Raw genomic sequence first — 19422 nt, 5'->3', positions numbered from 1 at the left:
CAAGGGCAGGGATTGGGTTCGTTGCATTCCCTGTGGTAAGCCGGCACCCTGCGGGCACTCAGAGAACGTCCTGTCAACCCCCTCCCTCAGGAGCTGCTAACCATCCTCATCCTTGCTGTGTGACCTGCGGCATGCGGGCACAATGGATCTGGCTTACGTCTGTGAGTGGGAGAGATGGCCCAAGAGTACCCACTGCCCGTCAGTGCCCCTGGCCTGTGCTTGGTCCTGCCGCAACCTCATTGCCTTCACCACGGACCTTCGAAATGATGACCAAGGTGTGCCTCCTTGCCCCCCAGCCCAGCCCCCCTCCCCTGGTGTCCCCATTGGGGAACTGGGTCTCCAGGCCTGCCTGGGAGTCACCCCTCACCCATGTGGCCCCTCTCAGGGTTTTCTCATCTACAGTTGGGGGTGGTGAGGACCCTAACCTCACAGGTGTGCAAAGGGCAAATGCACTGCTCTCCTATACCTGGTACTGGGGTAGGGTAGGGGGGAAGACCCTGGAATCACCCCTTTGGGATGGAACGGGGCAAGGGATGTGTGGTCCCCTAGGGCTTGGAGACTCGATGCGCAGTTTTCCAGACCATACGTGTTACTATCTTGTTTCGGGAAGCCTCGAAGTTACTCTGCTGGGACCTATTTTCTGTCTGTTGTTTAAACAATGTGTGCTTGTTGGAGAAAATTAGAAAAGCAGAGAAATTTAGCGTAAGGACTAAAAAACCATGGAGTGATGCCCACCGTTAACATTTGGGGGATCATTTTTTTCCAGTTTTTTCTACATCTCTTCTAAAAACATGACCATGCGGGCGCCTGGGTGACTCAGTTGGTTAAGCGACTGCCTTCGGCTCAGGTCATGATCCTGGAGTCCCGGGATCGAGTCCCACATCGGGCTCCCTGCTCAGCGGGGAGTCTGCTTCTCCCTCTGACCCTCTTCCCTCTCGTGCTCTCTATCTCTCACTCTCTCTCTCTCAAATAAATAAATAAAATCTTTAAAAAAATAAAATAAAAACATGACCATGCTTGTGGCGAGGTCACAGGCCTGCTTTGGTCTCCTTGTTAGCACCGGGGCTGTCTACATGGGTCAACAGCAGAGCAGCCCTCTGCCGTCCCCGTGGGTGGGATGTTCTCTGGATCCCTCCCTGAGCCCTCCTGGGGTTGTCGGAAGCTTCAGGGTTGTTCTGGTGACTGTGCTGAACATGTGCTGTCTTCTGCAGACCTCACCCGCATGATCCATATCCTGGATACAGAGCACCCCTGGGATGTGCACTCCGTCAACTCAGAACACAGCGAGGCCATCACCTGCCTCGAGTGGGACCAGTCAGGTGAGGACAGGCCAGGGGCGGGTGGTCCTGCATGGCTGAGGGAGACAGTGATGTTCATCCTTGATCCTGAATCTCAAGGCAATGTGCTCTCCCTTCCTGGTCACGTCCCCAGAATACACAGCTGGGACTGGAAGCCTCAACCTGTGGCTTTGTGGCCATGGCTCTTCACATTCCCCACATGCACACTTGTTTTAGGAGCACGCCTTGTGCCACTCCCCTGCTCCACTGCCCTGAGGCCTGCTCCTCCCGGGCCCTGGATGTACTACCAGTAGCTGCCCCCGCCCACGGTGAGGGTTTGCCCCCCACAGGCTCCCGGCTCCTGTCGGCTGATGCTGATGGGCAGATCAAGTGCTGGAGCATGGCGGACCACCTGGCCAACAGCTGGGAGAGCCACGTGGGCAGCCTGGTGGAAGGGGACCCCATCGTGGCCCTGTCCTGGCTGCACAATGGTGTGAAGCTGGCCCTGCACGTGGAAAAGGTGGGTGTCCTGCCTGAGCAAGCAGGTGCAGTAGGTGAGATCATTCACCCTGCTTGTTCACCTGGTCGTTCACCTGCTCCTCCTCTCCCACCACCAGCATTCTTTGGTTTTTCTAGTCCTGGGCCCAACTCATGCTTGCAATTAAGCTGTCATCATCTGTGTCTTCAGTGAGCCACCTATTTAATTGATGGCCGCTGTCCTCAGCGAACCTTCCATTTAACTGATGGCTGCTGTCCTTAGCGAGCCTTCCATTTAACTGATGGCCTCTGTCCTCAGCGAACCTTCCATTTAACTGATGGCTGTTGTCCTTAGTGAACCTCCTGTTTAACTGGTGGCTGGCATCCTCAGGGAACCACTGATGGTTGGTTCTCAAAATCCAACCCACTGTTTGATTCAGTTATATCCCAGAATTCGTCTTTCTGTGCCCCCAGAGGGGGGGTTGTCAGATCACAAAGGGCAAACCCCTAAAGCCTGGTCAGGATGCCCTCAGCTGGGGCTGACATTGGCAGTAAACAGACCCCTTGTTCCCTTCTCCCCCCATAGTCAGGTGCCTCCAGCTTCGGTGAGAAGTTCTCCCGCGTCAAATTCTCACCGTCGCTCACGCTGTTTGGCGGCAAGCCTATGGAGGGCTGGATCGCAGTGACAGTCAGTGGCCTGGTCACCGTGTCCCTGCTCAAGCCCAGCGGGCAGGTGCTAACGTCAACGGAGAGTCTGTGCCGGCTGCGCGGCCGTGTGGCCCTGGCTGACATCGCCTTCACTGGCGGTGGCAACATCGTGGTGGCCACCGCAGACGGCAGCAGTGCCTCCCCCGTGCAGTTTTACAAGGTGTGCGTTAGCGTGGTCAGTGAGAAGTGCCGCATCGACACTGAGATCCTGCCCTCGCTCTTCATGCGCTGCACCACTGACCTCAACCGCAAGGACAAGTTCCCCGCCATCACCCACCTCAAGTTCCTGGCCCGTGACATGTCGGAGCAGGTGAGCTCCTGCCTGGGGGGTGCCCGCCCCCCAGCTGCAGCAGCAGAACTCCACACGTTTCTCATTTCGAGATGGGGTCAGGAGTCTGACGCGGGCCTCACGGGGCTAAAACCCCAGCGTGGGCAGGGCTGGTCCCCCCGGGGCGCCTGGGAGACCCGGCTGTGGCCTTTTCCTGGCCCGCGGGCCCCCCCTGCATCCTCACCACTGGCAGCACGGGGTCTGCCCATCTCTGGGACTCCCATCCTCTGCCTCCCCCTCGTGAGGACTCTGGGCCCCAAAGCCTACAGGTCCTGGAAGTCGGGATGGAGTCCTCTCTGGGGACATCTTTGTGGCCGTTGGTCAGTGGTCACTCAGGGCTCCAGTGTAACCACACATCAGTAAGGACTCCAACTTTGTGAAGCCCTGATGGTTTCCTCGGCTGCCCCCTGCTTTCCACTGGGGGACGGCCACCGGCGCGACATCTGCCGTTCCAGTCCTGCCCTCCTGACCAGCTGCTGCCGTCCCCAGGTGCTCCTGTGTGCATCCAGCCAGACAAGCAGCATCGTGGAGTGCTGGTCCCTGCGGAAGGAGGGGCTTCCTGTGAACAATGTTTTCCAGCAGATCTCACCTGTGGGTGAGTCCCCCCGCTCCTGGGGGCACTGGGCTTCCATTGCAGCGTGCGGGAACTGCTCCGAACAGCTACCCAGTGCCGGCCCACTCCACCTGCTTCATACCTGCCGTGCAGCTGCTTCATTCCCATCCTGGAGAGCCCCCTGCCCTGAGGCTCAGAGACATGAGGTCCACCAGTCGTCCCACAGGCGGGTAGCCTGACTGCCTCACTCTGACGCCTCCTGTGGGGAGCATGTGCCTGCTTGAGGGAACAGCAGTGCAAAGGTCCTGGGGCAGAGGCCAGGAGCTAGAGTGGCTCAGCAAACGGGGGCACAAATACGCATTGCAGCAGGGCTGGGGGTACACACAGCCCCCTGGGCCACAGAGGCCAGTTAATCCTAAAAACCACAGAATCCTCCAAAAAGTCTGGTCTATGGTGAGGAAACTGAGGCCTAGAGGGCGTGCCTGAGTTGGTGCAGAACATACGCACTAGCTCACCTCCCCCTCCCCTGTCCCCGCACCCACGTGGAACCCGCAGTGGCTCCAGATGGCACTGACCTCCCCCCCACCCCCCCAAGGCGCACCCCCTCTCCCTGACGGACCCTGGGACGTGCTAGCCCAGCCTGAAGTGACTGAGAAGTCAGAAAAGCCCCTGGGTTTTCACACCCCTGGGGCTCACACACACAGATGATTTCCAAGTAGATGAGAGCTGGCCTCTGCTGACGAGTGCTAATGGAGCCTGGAGTGGCTGGCTGTGCCCTGGGGGGGAGGGGGTGGTACTCGAGACCTGCTAGTGAAGCTGTGTCAAGAGGCCCCCGCGGCTCCTGCCCCCACGGGGCGGTTACATAAGCTGCACGCTGTGGGGCAGAGTGGTTAACGTGGAGACAGTCACAGCTGCCCTTTCCCCAGACCCCGAGTCCTCAGCTTGTCGGCGGTGGCCGGCGTGACCGCATGTGGCAGGCAGGGCCACAGGTGTGCACGGCCCCCTGCCCCCGAGCAGAGGGTGACTAGCCCCAGGGCCAGCCTGGCCACAGCCACGACCTAGTGTTTGTGCCCCGTTCAGGTGCAGGTGGCTTGGCCTGCTGCTTGGACGTCCGCTGTGGTTACCGTTCCAGCTCTGTTGTCCCTGTTGGGTACTGAATTATCCTCTGGCCTTAGGCAGTCTGCTCCCTGGGCCTCAGTTTCCCCTGGGGGCAGGGCTTGCTGGGACTCCCTCCCTGGGCTCAGAGCAAGTTTATAAGCTGTGACAAGCCATTCAGGGCAGAGCTCTAAGGTGGAGGGGTGGCAGGGAAGAGCAGACAGACCAGCCCCAGACTCAGTAGCTCAAAACCACAGCTCCATGCCCTGCTGGGAGGGGCTGCCTCTGCTGCTTGGCCTGGTTTGTGGGTCTGCTGTCAGCTGCCAGGCGCTCAGGCTGCTGACTGTCGGCTGGGCATCTTGTCTCCCCCCATGGCACACGTAGCCCTGCAGGCCTGCCCCGGCGTGTCCCAGCGCATGAGCACCGTGGGAGTCTCTGCCTATGTCACGTTTGCCAGCACCTACTGGCCAAGCCTGGATTCACAGAAACCAGTCCGCCAGTTGTTGGGGGGCTTTTATCACCAAGGGTGTGGGTGCAGGGGGGCCGATCTGTGGTGCCTTGACTGTCCAGCTCAAGTCTCATAAGGCAGGCAGAGCTGCCCGCCCCCCCCGCCCGCCCCAGGACCACTTATATCACAAGAAAACCTGACGCAGGCTGGCCGGGGCTCAAGGGTGTGTGTGGTGGCGGGGTCCGGGCTGCCGCCACCAGCCCCAGCCTCGTGGTCCCGTGAAGTCCCAGGGCGGGATTGTGCTGGTCCAGCTCTTGTCCCTGGCCCACCGTGAGCCCTACGGCTGGCTGGGCCGTGGAGTGCTCTGAGTGGCCATGCTGGGGCAGGGTCCCCAGTGCGGGGCCAGATGGGGGGCCAGGGTGGCGTGCCTGGCGTCCTCTGCAGGGATCCGCCCTGCTCCGTGTCTCATCCTCTTCCGTTTTCCCGCCCACCCCCCACCCCCGTTTGCAGTTGGTGACAAACAGCCCATGATTCTGAAATGGCGGATCCTGTCCGCCACCAACGACCTGGACCGCGTGTCTGCTGTGGCACTGCCTAAGCTGCCCATCTCGCTCACCAACACTGACCTGAAGGTGGCCAGCGACACCCAGTTCTACCCCGGCCTCGGTACTGCCCCCTCTGCCCTGGGCAGCCCCTTCCTGCCCTAGCTGCCAGCATGTGTCCCCAGCGCTCCGCATGGCTCAGCTGCCTGCACTCCCACCTGCAGGGCTGGCCCTGGCCTTTCACGACGGCAGCGTCCACATTGTGCACCGGCTGTCACTGCAGAGCATGGCCGTCTTCTACAGCTCCGCGGCCCCGCGCTCCGCTGACGAGCCAGCCATCAAGCGCCCACGGACCACCGGCCCTGCTGTCCACTTCAAGGCCATGCAGCTCTCCTGGACCTCGCTGGCCCTGGTCGGCATCGACAACCACGGGAAGGTGAGCTTCGAAGCTCTGGGCCTCAGGGAAGAGTGGGGGGTGGGCCCCGGGACCCCCCACTCCTGTCCCTGCTGCTGGACAGGCCAAGATTCCTCATCTGTGTGGTGGGGTTCTTCTGACCCCCTGGGGTCCCAGAGAAGGGTCTGCTGTGGTCTGGGGCGCACAGTAGGTGCTCAGCAAGCAGGAACCGTGAGGATGGTTGCTCTTCACCGTGGTGACGTACATAAGCCTCCTGTGGCACCAGGGCCTCCTAGGTGCTTAGTAAACATCTTCCCGGGGTACCTTGGCCTGGCACATGGGTGCGCTGTGCATGCTCACCCCGCTCCCCACCTTCCATTGCAGACCCCTCATGAAATCAGCTTCTGTGAGTCCCTTTTCTTTGTGCTTCCTGCCTAAATCCGCTTACTGTTGGCCCTGTCCTTGGCGTGTCCATGTGGCAGGCAGGCCAGCGGGTCTCTCGTTGCGGGAGGGGTTCTGCTTCTGGAGACCCTGTGGCCCGCGAGTGGATTTGCAAGGCCCAGGGGGGGAGCGTTGGGTTCCTGGGGTCAGTCGGTATGGGGCCGGGGCCCAGGTCCCCCCGGCACTCTCCTCCCTGCCCGAGGGCGCAGCCGGCTCGGCCCTCACCTGGCGCTTCCCCCCGGCAGCTGAGCATGCTGCGCATCTCGCCGTCCATGGGCCACGCACTGGACGTGAGCTTGGCCCTGCGGCACCTGCTCTTCCTGCTGGAGTACTGCATGGTGACGGGCTACGACTGGTGGGACACGCTGCTGCACGTGCAGCCTGGCATGGTGCAGAGCCTGGTGGAGAAGCTGCACGAGGAGTACACGCGTCAGAACGCCGCGCTGCAGCAGGTAGGCCGCGCTCGCTGCCCCTACCCCATTAGCGAGCTCCGAACCTCGGCCTCTCCTGCGAGAAATCAGCCCCCGCGGGCGCTCTGGCAGAAGCTGCTTCCCGGCCCCCTGCGGGACTGGCCCTGCCCGTGGGCCACCCGCTCCCACCGCCTGCCCCCACCCAGGTCTTGTCCACCCGGATCCTGGCCATGAAGGCCTCGCTGTGCAAGCTGTCACCCTGCACGGTGGCCCGTGTGTGCGACTACCATGCCAAGCTCTTCCTTGTGGCCGTCAGCTCCACGCTCAAGTCCCTCCTGCGTCCCCACTTCCTCAACACACCTGACAAGAGTCCCGGCGACCGGCTGACCGAGGTCTGCACCAAGATCACCGACGCCGGTGGGTCCGACCCCCGACACCCTGCACGAGCGGTCATCCTAAGCCCCACCTGAGGGGTGGGGTGTTGACCACGTGCCAGGCATGGGGTGGGGGCGGTCGCCGGAAGGGCCCTCACGGGGGCTCGCCCCAGAGCTGGGGACAGATGGTAGCCACAGGGCAGCGTCAGCCGGACCAGGCTGGGGAGCGGAGTCCTGACGGGCCGCTCTGACCCAGGGCCCTCTTCTTCAAGGTCCGGGGCCCGGCTCACCGTGGGTGCTGCGGGGTGCCGGCGGTGGGACCAGGGACGCAGAGCCTGGCGCCCCCGTGTGCATGCATGAGCCGCGAGGCTCTGGTGTGCCTGATGGCCTGTCCCCTCCCAGACATCGACAAGGTCATGATCAACCTCAAGACGGAGGAGTTCGTCCTGGACATGAACACACTTCAGGCGCTGCAGCAGCTCTTGCAGTGGGTGGGGGACTTCGTGCTCTACCTGCTGGCCAGCCTGCCCAACCAGGTGCGGTCCCCCTGGGCGGTCCCAGCCCCCTCCGCACAGCCCCCGCCCCCTGGGTCTTGGCCCGCCCCCCTCTGCAGCGACGCCCCGCCCCTCTCTGTAGCAGCGCCCCGCCCCCCTCTGCAGCAGCGCCCCCGCCCAGTCCTCCCAGAGTTCAGGGGCAGTGAGCTGTGTGCACCCACCTTCCCTGGGGGCTTGTGCACAGGGGTCAGCCCCACACCCGCCCCAACCCCAGGCCATGAGGGTGGCCGAGTGCATCTCCTGCCCCGGATTTAAATTCTCTGCTCCTCCCAGGACGATTTGAAATCCCTCTTCCCCCTTCCCACGCGTTGGCTGCCAGAGGTAACCGCTTCGCCTCCTCCTCCTGGCACTGCACGGTGGCCGGTTGCTGGAGTCGCTGACTCTGCTTCCAGAATGCCGGTGGCCCAGTGCCCGGGGCTGCCCTGGCCTGTTTCCCTGCACGCTGAGGTCCCGGAGTGCTGCACACACTTAGGCGTACAGCCCGAGTGCCTCTCCCTGTAGGGCTCCCCACTGCGGCCGGGTCACAGCTTCCTGCGGGACGGCACCTCGCTGGGCACGCTGCGGGAGCTGATGGTCGTCATCCGCATCTGGGGCCTGCTGAAGCCCAGCTGCCTGCCTGTGTACACGGCCACCTCAGACACCCAGGATAGCATGTCCCTGCTCTTCCGCCTGCTCACCAAGCTGTGGATCTGCTGTAAGACCCCACCCCCAGCTCTCATCCCCCCACCACAACACAAGTCCTGGCTGAGACGCCCCCAGCCCCCAAGCACCAGCCTCCCAGGTCAGACTGTCTTGGTCCCCAGCGCCCAGCACAGATGCTCATGGAGTGACAGCACCGTCTGCTGTCTCGTGTCGCTGGACCCCTGATGCCAGGAAGGGAGCCCAGGGCTCACTGCATGCTTGTTAGTCGGGGAGCCTGGTGCTCCCCGGCCAGCAGTGCATCCCCGTGGTCCCCTCCCTGTAGGCCGTGACGAGGGCCCCACGAGCGAGCCAGATGAGGCCCTTGTGGATGAGTGTTGCCTGCTGCCCAGCCAGCTGCTCATCCCCAGCCTGGACTGGCTGCCCGTCAGCGACGGCCTGGTCAGCCGCCTGCAGCCCAAGCAGCCTCTGCGCCTGCACTTCGGCAGGGCTCCCACGCTGCCCACCAGCGCCAGCACCCTGCAGCTGGACGGCCTCGTCAGGTGCGTGCCCGCCTCTGCCCCATGGCTTCCGCCTGCACCGGGCCAGCCACTGCTCTCTGGCCTTGATCGTGACGCTGGCCCCGGGAGACATCCTTGCTCAGCCGGTGATGGCCCTGCCGCCTCTCCATGCCTGCACCCGGGCATCCGTGTGTGTCACTGTCCCTCCAGTCTGTTGCCCCCCGTGGGAGTGTCGCGTGGCCGGCGTCTGACTCAGGCCCCAGCCCCTGTGGAGCTCAAGCATGTCCTGTGCAGCCCATGGCCCACCGTGGAAGAGTGCAGTGCAGACGCTGCAGCGTGGCCCCGGGCCCCGGGTGGACAAACCACAGCATTAGGCAGGGTGTTCTCGGGGTGAGAGGTGACCTCCGGAAGCCCGCCATGGGCAGCTGCTGTTGGAACGCGTCGGGTCAGCCCTTACTGCCCAGCAGCACTGCGGGGCAGGGTTTCGTCCCTGCTCTTTAGGCAGGAAAGATGCACCGATTCGAGGTCACGCAAGGTGCTTCTCCATTTCAGACACTCACATGACAGACTCGTGTGAATTCGCCGTGCGTCTGTTACTTTGGGTGTAAATTTCAGAAAACGCAGATGAGCCAAAGGAAGACAGCCCCATGTGGCCCCCTTTGAGTGAAATACTTCGGGCATTGGGCTCCGCAAGCTTCTGGCATCTTTCTTGTCTCATAACGGGAGGGACCGCCTGATAAATACCAAGCTTTCATTTGTGCTTGGCTTTCAGGAAAAACTTTAAGAGGGGGCTGATCACAAGGAGGTTTTAAATTCATTGTTCTGGAAAGTTCAGATGTATTTAATACTGGTGCAGCCCCACCCAGCCCCCAGGTCCCCTCCCATGGGTTCTCCTGTGCCTTCCAGCGCTGCTGTGTCTGCAGGTGGAGGGCGTGCATGTCAGAGGGAGGTCTGTGCCTATGTGTGCAGGTGTGTGCATGGACCCCTGAGCCACTCATGTTCTCTCTCGTCCGCCAGGGCACCGGGCCAGCCCAAGATCGACCACCTGCGGAGGCTGCACCTGGGAGCCTACCCCACGGAGGAGTGCAAGACCTGCACCAGGTGAGTGCTGCCCACCTCGGACCCCCCTCCATCGACACGGGTCATGGGAGTGCCTCCCATGCGGGGCTGCCAGGTGTCCCACCCTCGGGCACCGGCGGTGAGCAGGTGTCTGGGTACAGGTGACCACGCAGCCTGTGGCTGCCCTGGGGGAACGCTCAGGAGCCCAACAATACAGAAATGAAGCATGGGCCCTGTGCAAATATGACCCCAGTTGTTGCCAGAGAACCCTGGATGCAGGTTGTGGCTCCTGGGGTCACTGCTGCTAGGGAGCAGCCGAGCCGGGACTCAAAAACCCCACAACCCCACCTCATCGGCTCACAGAGGTGAGGGGGCGATGCCTGAGCTGGGGTGGAAGGATGTGGAGGAGCCAGCTCGGCATTGGGGGGGGTGCCGGGAACAGCACTCTTGTGGGGGGGAAGCAGCATGTGCCAAGGCCCAGTGGCAGATGGAAGGACAGCCCCAGCCAGGGCTCACCTGCCTGGCTCTGCCCCCAGGTGCGGCTGTGTCACCATGCTCAGGTCACCCAATAAGACGACAGCTGTCAAACAGTGGGAGCAGCGCTGGATTAAGAACTGCCTGTGTGGGGGGCTGTGGCGGCGGGTGCCCCTCAGCTACCCCTGACCAGGGCTCTCGCTGGTGACACAGCATTCCACACACTCCAGATGTTCATCAGGTGCTTTGCGAAATAGGCGTCCTGGAAGTTGGCTTTCCGGGCCCTGTCACTGGACGGGGCAGGGGAGGACGTGGCCTGAAGCCTCACGTTGGTGCCCCACGGCCCAGTGGGGGCTGCTTTCTCTCCCTCGAAGCCTTATGGTGGATCCAGGGTGGAGGGACCCAGCTACCTGTCCACCTGTGCCAGGTGGTGACCGAGACAGGCCTGTGGATCTCACGGTCTCAGGCAGGACCACAGCACATGTGCCGCCCTCCCTGGACACCCAGACCTCAGCGGCCCCTCTGGATGCCCCAGATCCTGGCTCCGAGGGTCTGGGATGCCCCGGGCCTCCGTTCTTTAGAATGTGCCACGCAAACCTGTGAGCTGTCTGGCATCTCTGTGGGTGCTGCCAGTGACACCCGCCGGGACACCCGCTTCCGTCTCCTCACCTGTTCCTGCCAATGCATCCGGGTGGTTCTGACCTCAGCAGGCCCAATAAACGTCCTGCTGGCTCACAGGTGTCATGTCGGTGCTGGGTGCTGCCCCTCCCCGTCCCCCAGTTCTGGGCTCCTGTGCCCATGTGTCACTGTCTTGCTGTCAACATTTATGGAGCACCTACTGTGTGCTAATCACCGGTCCCTGCAGGGAGTCGCGGGCTGGACACGGTGGGCTTCTGTTGATGCATGTGTCTGTCTCCTTTTTCCCTGCCTCCCCACTTGACCATCTCCCCCCCCTGCCCCCGCACACCGAGGGCCCTGGGTTTCTGGAAGCTCAGGCCTGGTTCCCCCAGGGGTTCCGCCTTCTGCCAACAAGCACTTTTCCCAATTACGTCCTGCACCCCAGGCCTCCAGACAGAGCGCCCTGCCTGTGGAGCGCTAATTGGTTCTCTTGTTTTCCTGCTGGAAGGCTCAGGGAGGGCAGGCCAGGTGGATGCCCCCAGGAGGTAAATGCTGTGCATGCGCTGGGGGGGGGGGGGGGGGCCGCTTCCAGGGTGGGTGGGAGCTCTGTGAGCCCCATTACCTGGCTGGGCCCGTGTTGCCCAGGAGGGCCCGCTGTTGGAGCTGACGCTTTCTGCGGGGACTTGGCATTTGTGGGCCCGTGCTGGGGGCAGGCGTGGAGGTGGGAGCTGGCCCTTGACTGAGTTGGCAGGCTCCTGCTGCCTGCCTTGCCTCCCACCCTGCTGGTCACCACTGCCTGGTCCCCCTTTAGTGACACAGGCACCCCGAGGGCAGCCTCCCCTGGTCGAGGCGTACCTGGGTGAGTGGGCACTGCTGATGGACAGAGCCGTCCGTGAGCCAGTGGAGGAAGACGTGCAAATTGTTGGTCTACCTCACATGTAGGGCAGAGTTGGGGACAGTTTTGGGGAGCAGAAAAGAGAGCTCTTCTCCCCGGAGGCGAGCTCCACAGAGTCCTTCCCCCCGGATGGTGCCTAGCCCCCACTGCTGTGCCGTCTGCGTGGTTGAGGTTCAGGGCTCCTGCATGCTTCTGCTTGGCGCTCCACACCCCTCACTGGGCCCCATCCTCTTTAGCCATTGTCTCTCTCAAGTCCTACTTTTTAAGCTGGTTACTTGTTTTAGAACAATGGGCCTGTTCTGCACTCACATCACGGGTTTAAGGTTAAGTTGTGGTCTTATGACATGAACGTAATTCCCGTCAAGAGATGGGGTCCGGGTCCCCTCATTCTGGAGCCCATGCCGCCACGCCGTGAGGTGTCTTGGACGGTTACTATGAGCAGGTGTCTGTGTGCACAGTGCCCAGCCCAGGACTGAGCACACAGTAGGTGCTCAGTAAGTGCTTGTGTACGAATGAGCGTATGACTCCAAGGTGAACACCCTGTAGTAGGAAAGTAAAACTTGGCCACAGGTTCCAGTCCCAATTCCCCAACCCCCAGTGGGGCCCATGACTTCACCTCTCAGACCCTCAGTCTCCTTTTCAACAAAAGGGAAGTCATGAGTCCTTTTTGTGGGCCAAGCTTGACACCCGGGGCCTAGCAGGTGCTGGGTCTCAATGGCTCCTCATCCAGGTGGGAGAAAGCAAAGGGCCTCAGGGCCTGGGTTCTGCCCTCTGACCTCGTCGTTGTCCAGAATGGTAAACTGAGACCCAGGGCGCCCAGTCAGTGTGGCTGCTCTGGGACACCCATCCACCTCACTCGCTCCGTGAACCCCGGAGCACCTGGCGATGACCACGAGCGCAGGTGCTGTAGTTCTGGGGTCGAATCCAGGCTTTGCCGGGAGCTTCCTCGGATCTCAGGAGAGTCACGAAGCCTCTGAGCCTCAGTTTCCCGATGTGGGACATGGGTCGCATGAACACGACTGACTTCAGAGGGTCTGTGTACCTAAAGCTCAGCGCAGAGCAGGGCCTCGCACACAGTGGGCCCTCCCGCCCCGCTTGGGAAGACCCGACAGAGGAGGGCCGGACGTCCGCCGGAGCGGAAGGGGCACCTGGGACGTGAGCCCCTACCCCATCCCGGGTGGAAGAGTCGGGTCGCGGCCCCCCGCGGCCGGCGGCGCGTGCTCAGGGCAGGCGGGGCGCTTGCTGGACAGAACTTTTATTGCTCGACCCCGGTGACCGCCGCCCCCCGGGGCCTCCTCAGGCGGCCGCGCCCTCGGCCAGCACACCGTCGATCCAGGCCGCGTAGCTCGCCACGCGCGTGTAGATGCCGGGCTTCTTGCGGTTGCCGCACACGCGCGAGCCCGAAGTGACCACGGCTTCGGCCACGCCCCTGCACACCAGGGGGCCCCCGGAGTCGCCCTGTGGGGGCGGGCCGTGAGTGCTGCGTCCGCGCGCCGCGCCCCCGACCCCGCGCCGGGCTCTCTTCGCTCGGAGCCCTCCCTCTCCTCCGCACCAGTCCGGACCTCGGTCCCGCCCCGCCCCCAGGCCCACCTCGCCGCACGCCCCGCCCCCTCGACGGCCCCACTCTCCCCGCGCACCTTGCAGGTGTCCCGACGGTTGCTCTCCCCACACATCATGCGCTCAGTGATGGTGCCGTCGTGGTACGTGCGCAGGTTGCAGGTGGCGCGGTCGATCACCCGCAGGGGCAGGTACTGCAGGCGGTCTGGCCGGCGGCCCGCGTGGGTGACCACACCCCAGCCGGCCACGTCGCAGAGCGTGCCGGCCGCCACGTCGCGGTCCTCGCGCTGCCAGGCCAGGGGCTGCACGGCGGGACCCAGCTCGGCCTTATCTGACAGCTACGGAATGGGGCGGAAGCGAGCGTCAGGGCGGGGGTGGGTGGGGGTGCGTGCGGCCGGAGGGGTTGCGGCCGGACTTGGCTGACCTTCAGCAGGAGGAGGTCGTGGTCGATTGTGTCTGGCCGGCTGTCTGGGTGGGGCACTGCGCGGAGCACGTCGTACAGGCGCTTGGAGGGCTCCGGTTGCGACAGGGAGTGTGCGCCCAGGAGCACCTGCACCTTCCCGTCCGCCCTGGGAGTGGGGTCCACATCAGAGCCACGTCCCCACCCCAGCCAAACCTCCTCCCGCGCTCTTTGCTCCGCCTCTCTCCAGGCCACTCACGCGTCCTCCAGGCAGTGCGCTGCGCTCAGCACCCACTGCTCGGACACCAGGAAGCCGCCGCACACGTGCTTGCCGTTCACCTGCACCGATGCCATGTAGGGCCGCGCGTGGGACACGGCCTCGCTGCCGCCCAGGATCCGCCCGCGAGGCTGCGCTGCTGGGGATGGGCAGGTGGGCGTGAGCGCTTCGGCGCTGACCAGAGGCGAGCCCGCACACCTCCCTCCTGCACCCTGGCCGCTGCAGCCCGCTCAGGCCTGGCATTCTACCCGCCAGAGGGGCGAACTGCGCAGGGGCCAGAGAGCACAGCCGGCGGACAGAATGGTGGGGTCTGGGGCAAATCCCGGGCCTGTACACTGCGCCTAACAGCTTCAAGGCAAACGGGAGCCAAGTGGGGCTGCGGTCCCGCCAGTGCTGGCTTCGCTGGTCCTGCCCCGCGCAGCTGCGGATCCTCACTGTGGGGAAAGCTCAGGTCTCACATTGGAAGTTCTGAAAATTCCTTGACTTTCAGAGCCTTCCATGCACGTGTCCCCCTTCCTGCCCACCTAGTGGAGCCGGGCGGGGGTGGCGGGTGTCTGGCAACTGCCCCCCCGACTCGTGGCTCCCACTGTCCCCTCGTCCTAGGTCCACTCACCACATACGGCTGCCCCTAGGAGGACCAGAGTCACGAGATGCACCAGGCGGCCGGCCATGTTGCTGCTGTGGCTGGAGCCTGGGGGGCACTTGTACGAGCGTGGCTGGGGGCGGTTCCCTCGCCGGTCCTGTCTGTTGGGTGGGCCGCGGTCCAGCTGGGGACAGCGACACCTGCCTGCCCGCTTCCACCCTCCTCAGCACTGGGGTTAAGCTCCCTCCCGGCTCCGCACCAAGACCACACAGGCAGTTGGGGGTGCCTGATCAGGACTGGCCCTCGTGTGGGCAGCACCCTCAGGATGGGCAGAAAGCAGAAGAGGACGACCTACCCTTCGGCACCGCCCCCCCCACCAGCCCAGTCAGTCTCCCCAGAGTGCCCTTCTAGCCCCAAAGTTTTGCAACAGGACCTGGAGGCTACAGCTTGTAAACAACCACCTTCGTCATTTTTCTGCCCCTCCCTTCTTCTCTTCCTCCCCGAACTAGGAGAAGAGGTTGGGTGGGGGTGGGAAGAAGGTCACCTGAGGTCCTTGTCCTCCGTGGCTCTGGGGCCTGATACCCCAGCAAGTAGAGTATTAGAAAGGTAGTGTGTAGGGGCAGCTGAGAAGACAGAAAAACCAACTTGAGGGGCGCCTGGGGGGCTCAGTCGGTGAAGCGTCTCCCTTTGGCTCAGGTCATGATCCCGGGGTCCTGGGATCGAGCCCAGCGTCGGGCTCCCTGCTCAGTGGGGAGTCTGCTTCTCCCTCTCCCTCTGCCCTTCCCTCTGCTCGGACTCTCTCTCTCAAATAAATAAATAAAATCTTTTTTAAAAAGAAAAAGAAAAATCAAGTTGAACTCGGTGGAGTTTTCAACAAGGAAATTTAAATGGAAATTTCAGGGTCTCCCTTCAGGTGTGGCTTGATCCAGGGGCCTGAACAATATCAGGTTTCTCTGTCTCTGGTTTCTCCTCTCCTCCTTGGTGACTTTTCTCCTCACCAGGCTCCCCTGTGGTGGGCCCAGAGGCCCCAGACTCAGCCCAGTGGTCAGTGGGCCCTTCCCCAGAATTCCCCTTCTTTCCAGCCAGCTTCTCAAGGCTGTGTCTGATTAGCTTAGCTTTGAGCGCATGTTCCCTCCCAAACCAATCACTGTGAGCAAGGGATGTCAGGTTCTGATGAGCACAAGGTGGGTTACATGGCCCTTTATAAGGTGGGGATGATGGATCAACATTTCATGAACCCACGGTGGGGGCAGTGCTGGGACCACAAGTGTGGGGTGGACTCCAGGGGACACACTGCACAATATGTTCCCTTCTACTTCTTTCCTCTTCACTGTGGACTATTTCATATGCAGAGAAGAATAGAAAAAAATATAACCAGTGTGATTTGTTAGATCCTAACATGTTTCCTATTGAAATCAGGAACTTCAAACAAAAACCCATTAGGGTATGAAGTCCAGATTATGTAAGAGTTGGGAATTGCAACAAAATTTGGGAATGATTCAGCAAGACAGGATGGTTCAGTAAATAACCCTGAATACCCCCAGAAGCTGTGTTGGCGTGGAGAGACCGCTAGGGTATAGTCTAGTGTTCCGTTGAAAGGGCAATTGCGGGCAGACACCTTCTTAGCAGCCAGGACCTGGGAGGAGGTGTGGTGAGGGGAGCCGCCAGGGAGCAGCCCAGCAGGCAGAGGGAGCACCAAAGGCCAGAAAACCCTGCAGGAGAGCCCAGGCTGATGACCCCCAGCAGGAGTGGGGGGGGGGGGTTCACGAGGCCGAGGCCGTTCTGGGGCCCAGACCCCTCACCTCCCTCCTTCCTGCAGGGAGGGCAAGAGAGCAAGGTGCCCAAAGTCACAGATCTGGGTCTCAAACCTAGGCTCCTGAGCACGGCTTCACACCTGTCTGCACTCCCACTTCTTCATCTGCAAAATGGGGCGCCGATGGGAGCCGCCTCAAGGGCCGGAGAGAGGGCCAGCGGAGTGAACGGGAGCAAAGACCCAGCGCAGGCCCTGTGCCGTGGGGCCCTCAGTGAGCAGCGGCTCCAGTCTGTACCCTCGCCACCGGCACACTAATGTCATTCGCTGGGAACCCGAAATGGCAACCGGCGTCCTTTTGTGGAGGGTGGGGAAGGGCCTTCTTACCCCAATGCCCTGGATTTGCCACTCTTTGGTGACAACACGCTCGTGAGACACCCCAGACACTTTGCTGACTGTGTTCCATACCCAGCTGCACAACCACCGGCACCTGGACACATGCGTACAAAACAGAGAGGGTTTTTATTGTGTGAGACGCGAAGGATGCAGTGCGGGCAGGGCCGGGCCAGGGGCGGCCCCTTGCTAGCCGGTCCTGCTGGCCGGGTCCCGCGGGTGGAGGGAGGGGCGGTCGTGGCCACGGTGGATGATGGAGTTGATCCAGTCTGCGAACTGTGCGACCGGAGCAAAGGCGTCCGGGTAGAACCCAGAGCCGCAGCTTCCGCGGATGAAGGAGTCAATGCCCTGGACCAGCCCGTTGCAGACCAGGGGCCCGCCAGAGTCCCCCTGTGGAGACAGACAGGGTTGGGAGGCTGGGCTTCCAGGGCTCTGGCTGCAGCCCAGGCGGGAGCGGGGTAGGGCCTCGGGGGGCTGGCAGTACGCACAAAGCAGATGCCGGCCTGCCGGCGGGGCACCAGCGTGCACACGTTGGCTCGGCGGCAGAGGGTGGTCACCACGGTCACGTTGAGCTCCTGCAGGATCCTGGGTAGTGGCCGGTTCGTGCCCAGCTGGCCCCAGCCCATGGCCAGGCACGGTACCCCACTGCCCACACCTTGATTCTGGGCAGGCAGCCTGGCCACCTGCACGTTCCTGTTGATGGTGGCTGACCCATTGAGCTGCAGTGGGCAGGACAGAGCGTCAGAGCGTCACGGGGGGTGGTGGGCCATGACCCTCTCCTCCCCGAGCCTCAGTTTCCCCATCTCTACAATGGGAGCAACCACAGTGGCTCAGGGCATCTCTGGACATGCCTTGAATGCAGTAAACAGTGGGTACTCAATAAAACACACCGTGGGCAACAGCAATGACAATAAAACCCTTGTTCTAGAACATTCCCAGAGAATAATCATAACTTTGCAAGCAGTGGGGAAGGGAGGGTTTCACCCTTACGTCTCACGCCAGCTGAATGTGGGGAATTTTGCCCCATTTCACAAAGACAGGAACTGTCCCTGTGCTCGGTCACACAAATAACAACCGTTTGTGGATCGACAACGGCTCAGAGCTTCCCATATCATCTCATTTAAGTTCTCAACAGCCCTGCCAGGCGGGGTTTATTTCCCCCTGTTACAGAGGTGGAGACTGAGGTACAACAGGGTCACGTACCCGCTTAGGGCCGGGGCTCCCACCGTGTCCCCCAGTCTCTGGCCCCCTCCCCAGGCATCCTGCCCCTGGGCCTCTGCACCTGCCGGGTCCCCTCTTGGGCATCCCCACCCTGCCCTGCCCAGCTCCACACCTGGAGGATCACGATGTCGTTCAGCAGAATCTGGGGGTTGAAGCCGTTTTCAAAGACCCGCTGGATGGCAAATGTTTGCCTGGTGGGCTCACGCTGCCCCAGGTCATGTGCCCCCAGCACGGCCACCACCGACCGGAAGTTCCTGCAGCAAGGGAGAGACAGGAGGTGATTGGAGGTGGTCCTGGTGGTAGGGAGCCCCCAGAGCTCAGCTGGGCCCCACCAGAGCCCAGGGAGGCCTGGCGGGGAGGGTGCGCTAATGCGGGCGCGGGGCGGGCGCGGGGCGGGCCCGGCGCGGGGCGGGCCCCTGGGAGGACCTTGGGCTCCTGGCCTCACTCTCCCCATTACACAGATGTGGAGACGGGGCTCCCCGAAAGGCAGGCATGAGCCAGGGTGACTCACAAACCATCCACGCAGTGGGCAGCCGACATGATGAAGTTGGGGGCGACGAGAGTAGCACCGCAGAAGTGACCTCCACGCCGCTGTAGGGACACCATGAAGGGCCACGCGTGGGGCCGGGCGTCGCGGCCACCCACGATCTCCGAGGCCAGGGCCGGGCCTGAGGACACGGGGTGGGGGGGGCGGTGAGCACCATGGAGGAGCCCCGCCTGGGGGCCAGTGCCCCCTGGACCTCACAGCGGGATTGGGGCTCCTCACGGGCTTGTGGCCCAGGGGAGGGAACTGAGGCCCAGAGGGCAGAGGGGGCCTGCCACCACCCCACACCCTGACCCAGCACAGCTAGGCTGAGACCTAACGGCTTCGGGGTCCCCAGAGCATGACCTCTGGTTCGAACCCCGGCTCTGGGCTCCCTTGGCGGCCTCACCACTCAGAACCCGTGTCCTCCTCTGCAAACGGGCCTCCTCGTCCTGGCTGCCACCTTCCCACGAGGGTGAGGGGCCGTGAGGGTCCAGGGCACGCGGAGAGGGACAGACAGACGGACAGACACGTGGCCCCACTCACCGCCCAGCAGCATGGCCAGCAGCAGGGGCGCGAGGGCAGGGCTGGAGGCGCTGCGGCTTGGAGTCATGGCCGGGCCGGGGCTCTGGCGTCTCTGCCCCCCTGCGCCCATCTGCCCCTCTTATAACCCCATGCCCGGAGGCCGTTGCAGTTGCCCCACGGTGGGGCCAGGTGTCCCCACTTCCTCTCCCCTGCCCTGGGGGGTGAGTGATGGGAAGAGGGGGGTGGGAGGAGGTGCGCGAGGGGCCCAGGTTGCCTCCAGCACGGTCTCCGCTAGGGCTGCATGATTCAATGGGAAGGTCAGATAAACAATTTTTTTTTAGAATAAGTAGCTCCCAAATATTGCACAGGACACACTTCTCTACAGCTAGTCACTGTTTACTTGACAT

The 19422-nt window shown here is 62.6% G+C and overlaps 3 protein-coding genes across 5 annotated transcripts in view; 1 reads left to right on the top strand and 2 right to left on the bottom strand.

The window, feature by feature from the left end:
* The window catches only part of MED16 (mediator complex subunit 16), a 12586-nt gene extending 1578 nt beyond the window's left edge, over positions 1 to 11008 (top strand). For both annotated transcript variants that reach the window (XM_027587389.2, XM_027587390.2), the window contains 14 exons: positions 91 to 275; positions 1212 to 1319; positions 1628 to 1797; positions 2341 to 2772; positions 3280 to 3385; positions 5397 to 5552; positions 5653 to 5864; positions 6509 to 6715; positions 6880 to 7090; positions 7450 to 7583; positions 8103 to 8295; positions 8566 to 8782; positions 9758 to 9841; positions 10336 to 11008. In XM_027587389.2, the coding sequence (XP_027443190.1) occupies positions 143 to 275; positions 1212 to 1319; positions 1628 to 1797; positions 2341 to 2772; positions 3280 to 3385; positions 5397 to 5552; positions 5653 to 5864; positions 6509 to 6715; positions 6880 to 7090; positions 7450 to 7583; positions 8103 to 8295; positions 8566 to 8782; positions 9758 to 9841; positions 10336 to 10462 (2490 nt within the window). In that variant the 5' untranslated portion in view covers positions 91 to 142 and the 3' untranslated portion in view covers positions 10463 to 11008. The remainder of the gene's footprint in view (positions 1 to 90; positions 276 to 1211; positions 1320 to 1627; positions 1798 to 2340; positions 2773 to 3279; positions 3386 to 5396; positions 5553 to 5652; positions 5865 to 6508; positions 6716 to 6879; positions 7091 to 7449; positions 7584 to 8102; positions 8296 to 8565; positions 8783 to 9757; positions 9842 to 10335) is intronic.
* Positions 11009 to 13025: 2017 nt separating this feature from the next.
* On the bottom strand, positions 13026 to 14978 carry CFD (complement factor D). Of its 2 annotated transcripts, none has more exons than XM_027585961.1 (5): positions 14634 to 14978; positions 14003 to 14156; positions 13768 to 13912; positions 13424 to 13681; positions 13026 to 13244 (listed from the first exon to the last, which is right to left on the bottom strand). In XM_027585961.1, the coding sequence occupies exons 1-5, from the start codon at positions 14689 to 14691 to the stop codon at positions 13083 to 13085; spliced, it is 777 nt and encodes a 258-aa protein (XP_027441762.1). In that variant the 5' UTR covers positions 14692 to 14978; the 3' UTR covers positions 13026 to 13082. The 2 variants fall into 2 exon arrangements, with proteins under 2 accessions (XP_027441762.1, XP_027441761.1); XM_027585960.1 differs by having other exon boundaries at positions 14003 to 14159; positions 14634 to 14977.
* A 1957-nt stretch (positions 14979 to 16935) lies between these two features.
* LOC113916132 (neutrophil elastase-like) lies at positions 16936 to 19113 on the bottom strand. Its single transcript, XM_027582029.1, has 5 exons — positions 19037 to 19113; positions 18479 to 18635; positions 18080 to 18221; positions 17235 to 17465; positions 16936 to 17136 (listed from the first exon to the last, which is right to left on the bottom strand). The coding sequence occupies exons 1-5, from the start codon at positions 19101 to 19103 to the stop codon at positions 16936 to 16938; spliced, it is 798 nt and encodes a 265-aa protein (XP_027437830.1). The 5' UTR covers positions 19104 to 19113.
* Between the last annotated feature and the right edge of the window lie 309 nt (positions 19114 to 19422).

The sequence above is a fragment of the Zalophus californianus genome, chromosome 1, assembly GCF_009762305.2.
Source record: "Zalophus californianus isolate mZalCal1 chromosome 1, mZalCal1.pri.v2, whole genome shotgun sequence".
Classification (NCBI taxonomy): Eukaryota; Metazoa; Chordata; class Mammalia; order Carnivora; family Otariidae; genus Zalophus; species Zalophus californianus.
The sequence above is the reverse complement of the archived record's forward strand: the minus strand, read 5'-3'. Positions and strand labels throughout refer to the sequence as shown.

What these genes read in the sequence shown, in the direction of transcription:
- CFD (XM_027585960.1), bottom strand. Translation starts at nt 14,691, where the DNA reads ATGGCCGGCCGCCTGGTGCATCTCGTGACTCTGGTCCTCCTAGGGGCA. An exon ending in CCTAGGGGCAGCCGTATGTG is followed by an intron (nt 14,160 to 14,633) that starts GTGAGTGGACCT and finishes GCCCATCCCCAG; the next exon opens with CAGCGCAGCCTCGCGGGCGG. An exon ending in ACCGTCGGGACACCTGCAAG is followed by an intron (nt 13,245 to 13,423) that starts GTGCGCGGGGAG and finishes CCGCCCCCACAG; the next exon opens with GGCGACTCCGGGGGCCCCCT.
- LOC113916132 (XM_027582029.1), bottom strand. Translation starts at nt 19,103, where the DNA reads ATGACTCCAAGCCGCAGCGCCTCCAGCCCTGCCCTCGCGCCCCTGCTG. An exon ending in GCTGGCCATGCTGCTGGGCG is followed by an intron (nt 18,636 to 19,036) that starts GTGAGTGGGGCC and finishes CCGTGTCCTCAG; the next exon opens with GCCCGGCCCTGGCCTCGGAG. An exon ending in ACGACATCGTGATCCTCCAG is followed by an intron (nt 17,466 to 18,079) that starts GTGTGGAGCTGG and finishes TGCCCACTGCAG; the next exon opens with CTCAATGGGTCAGCCACCAT.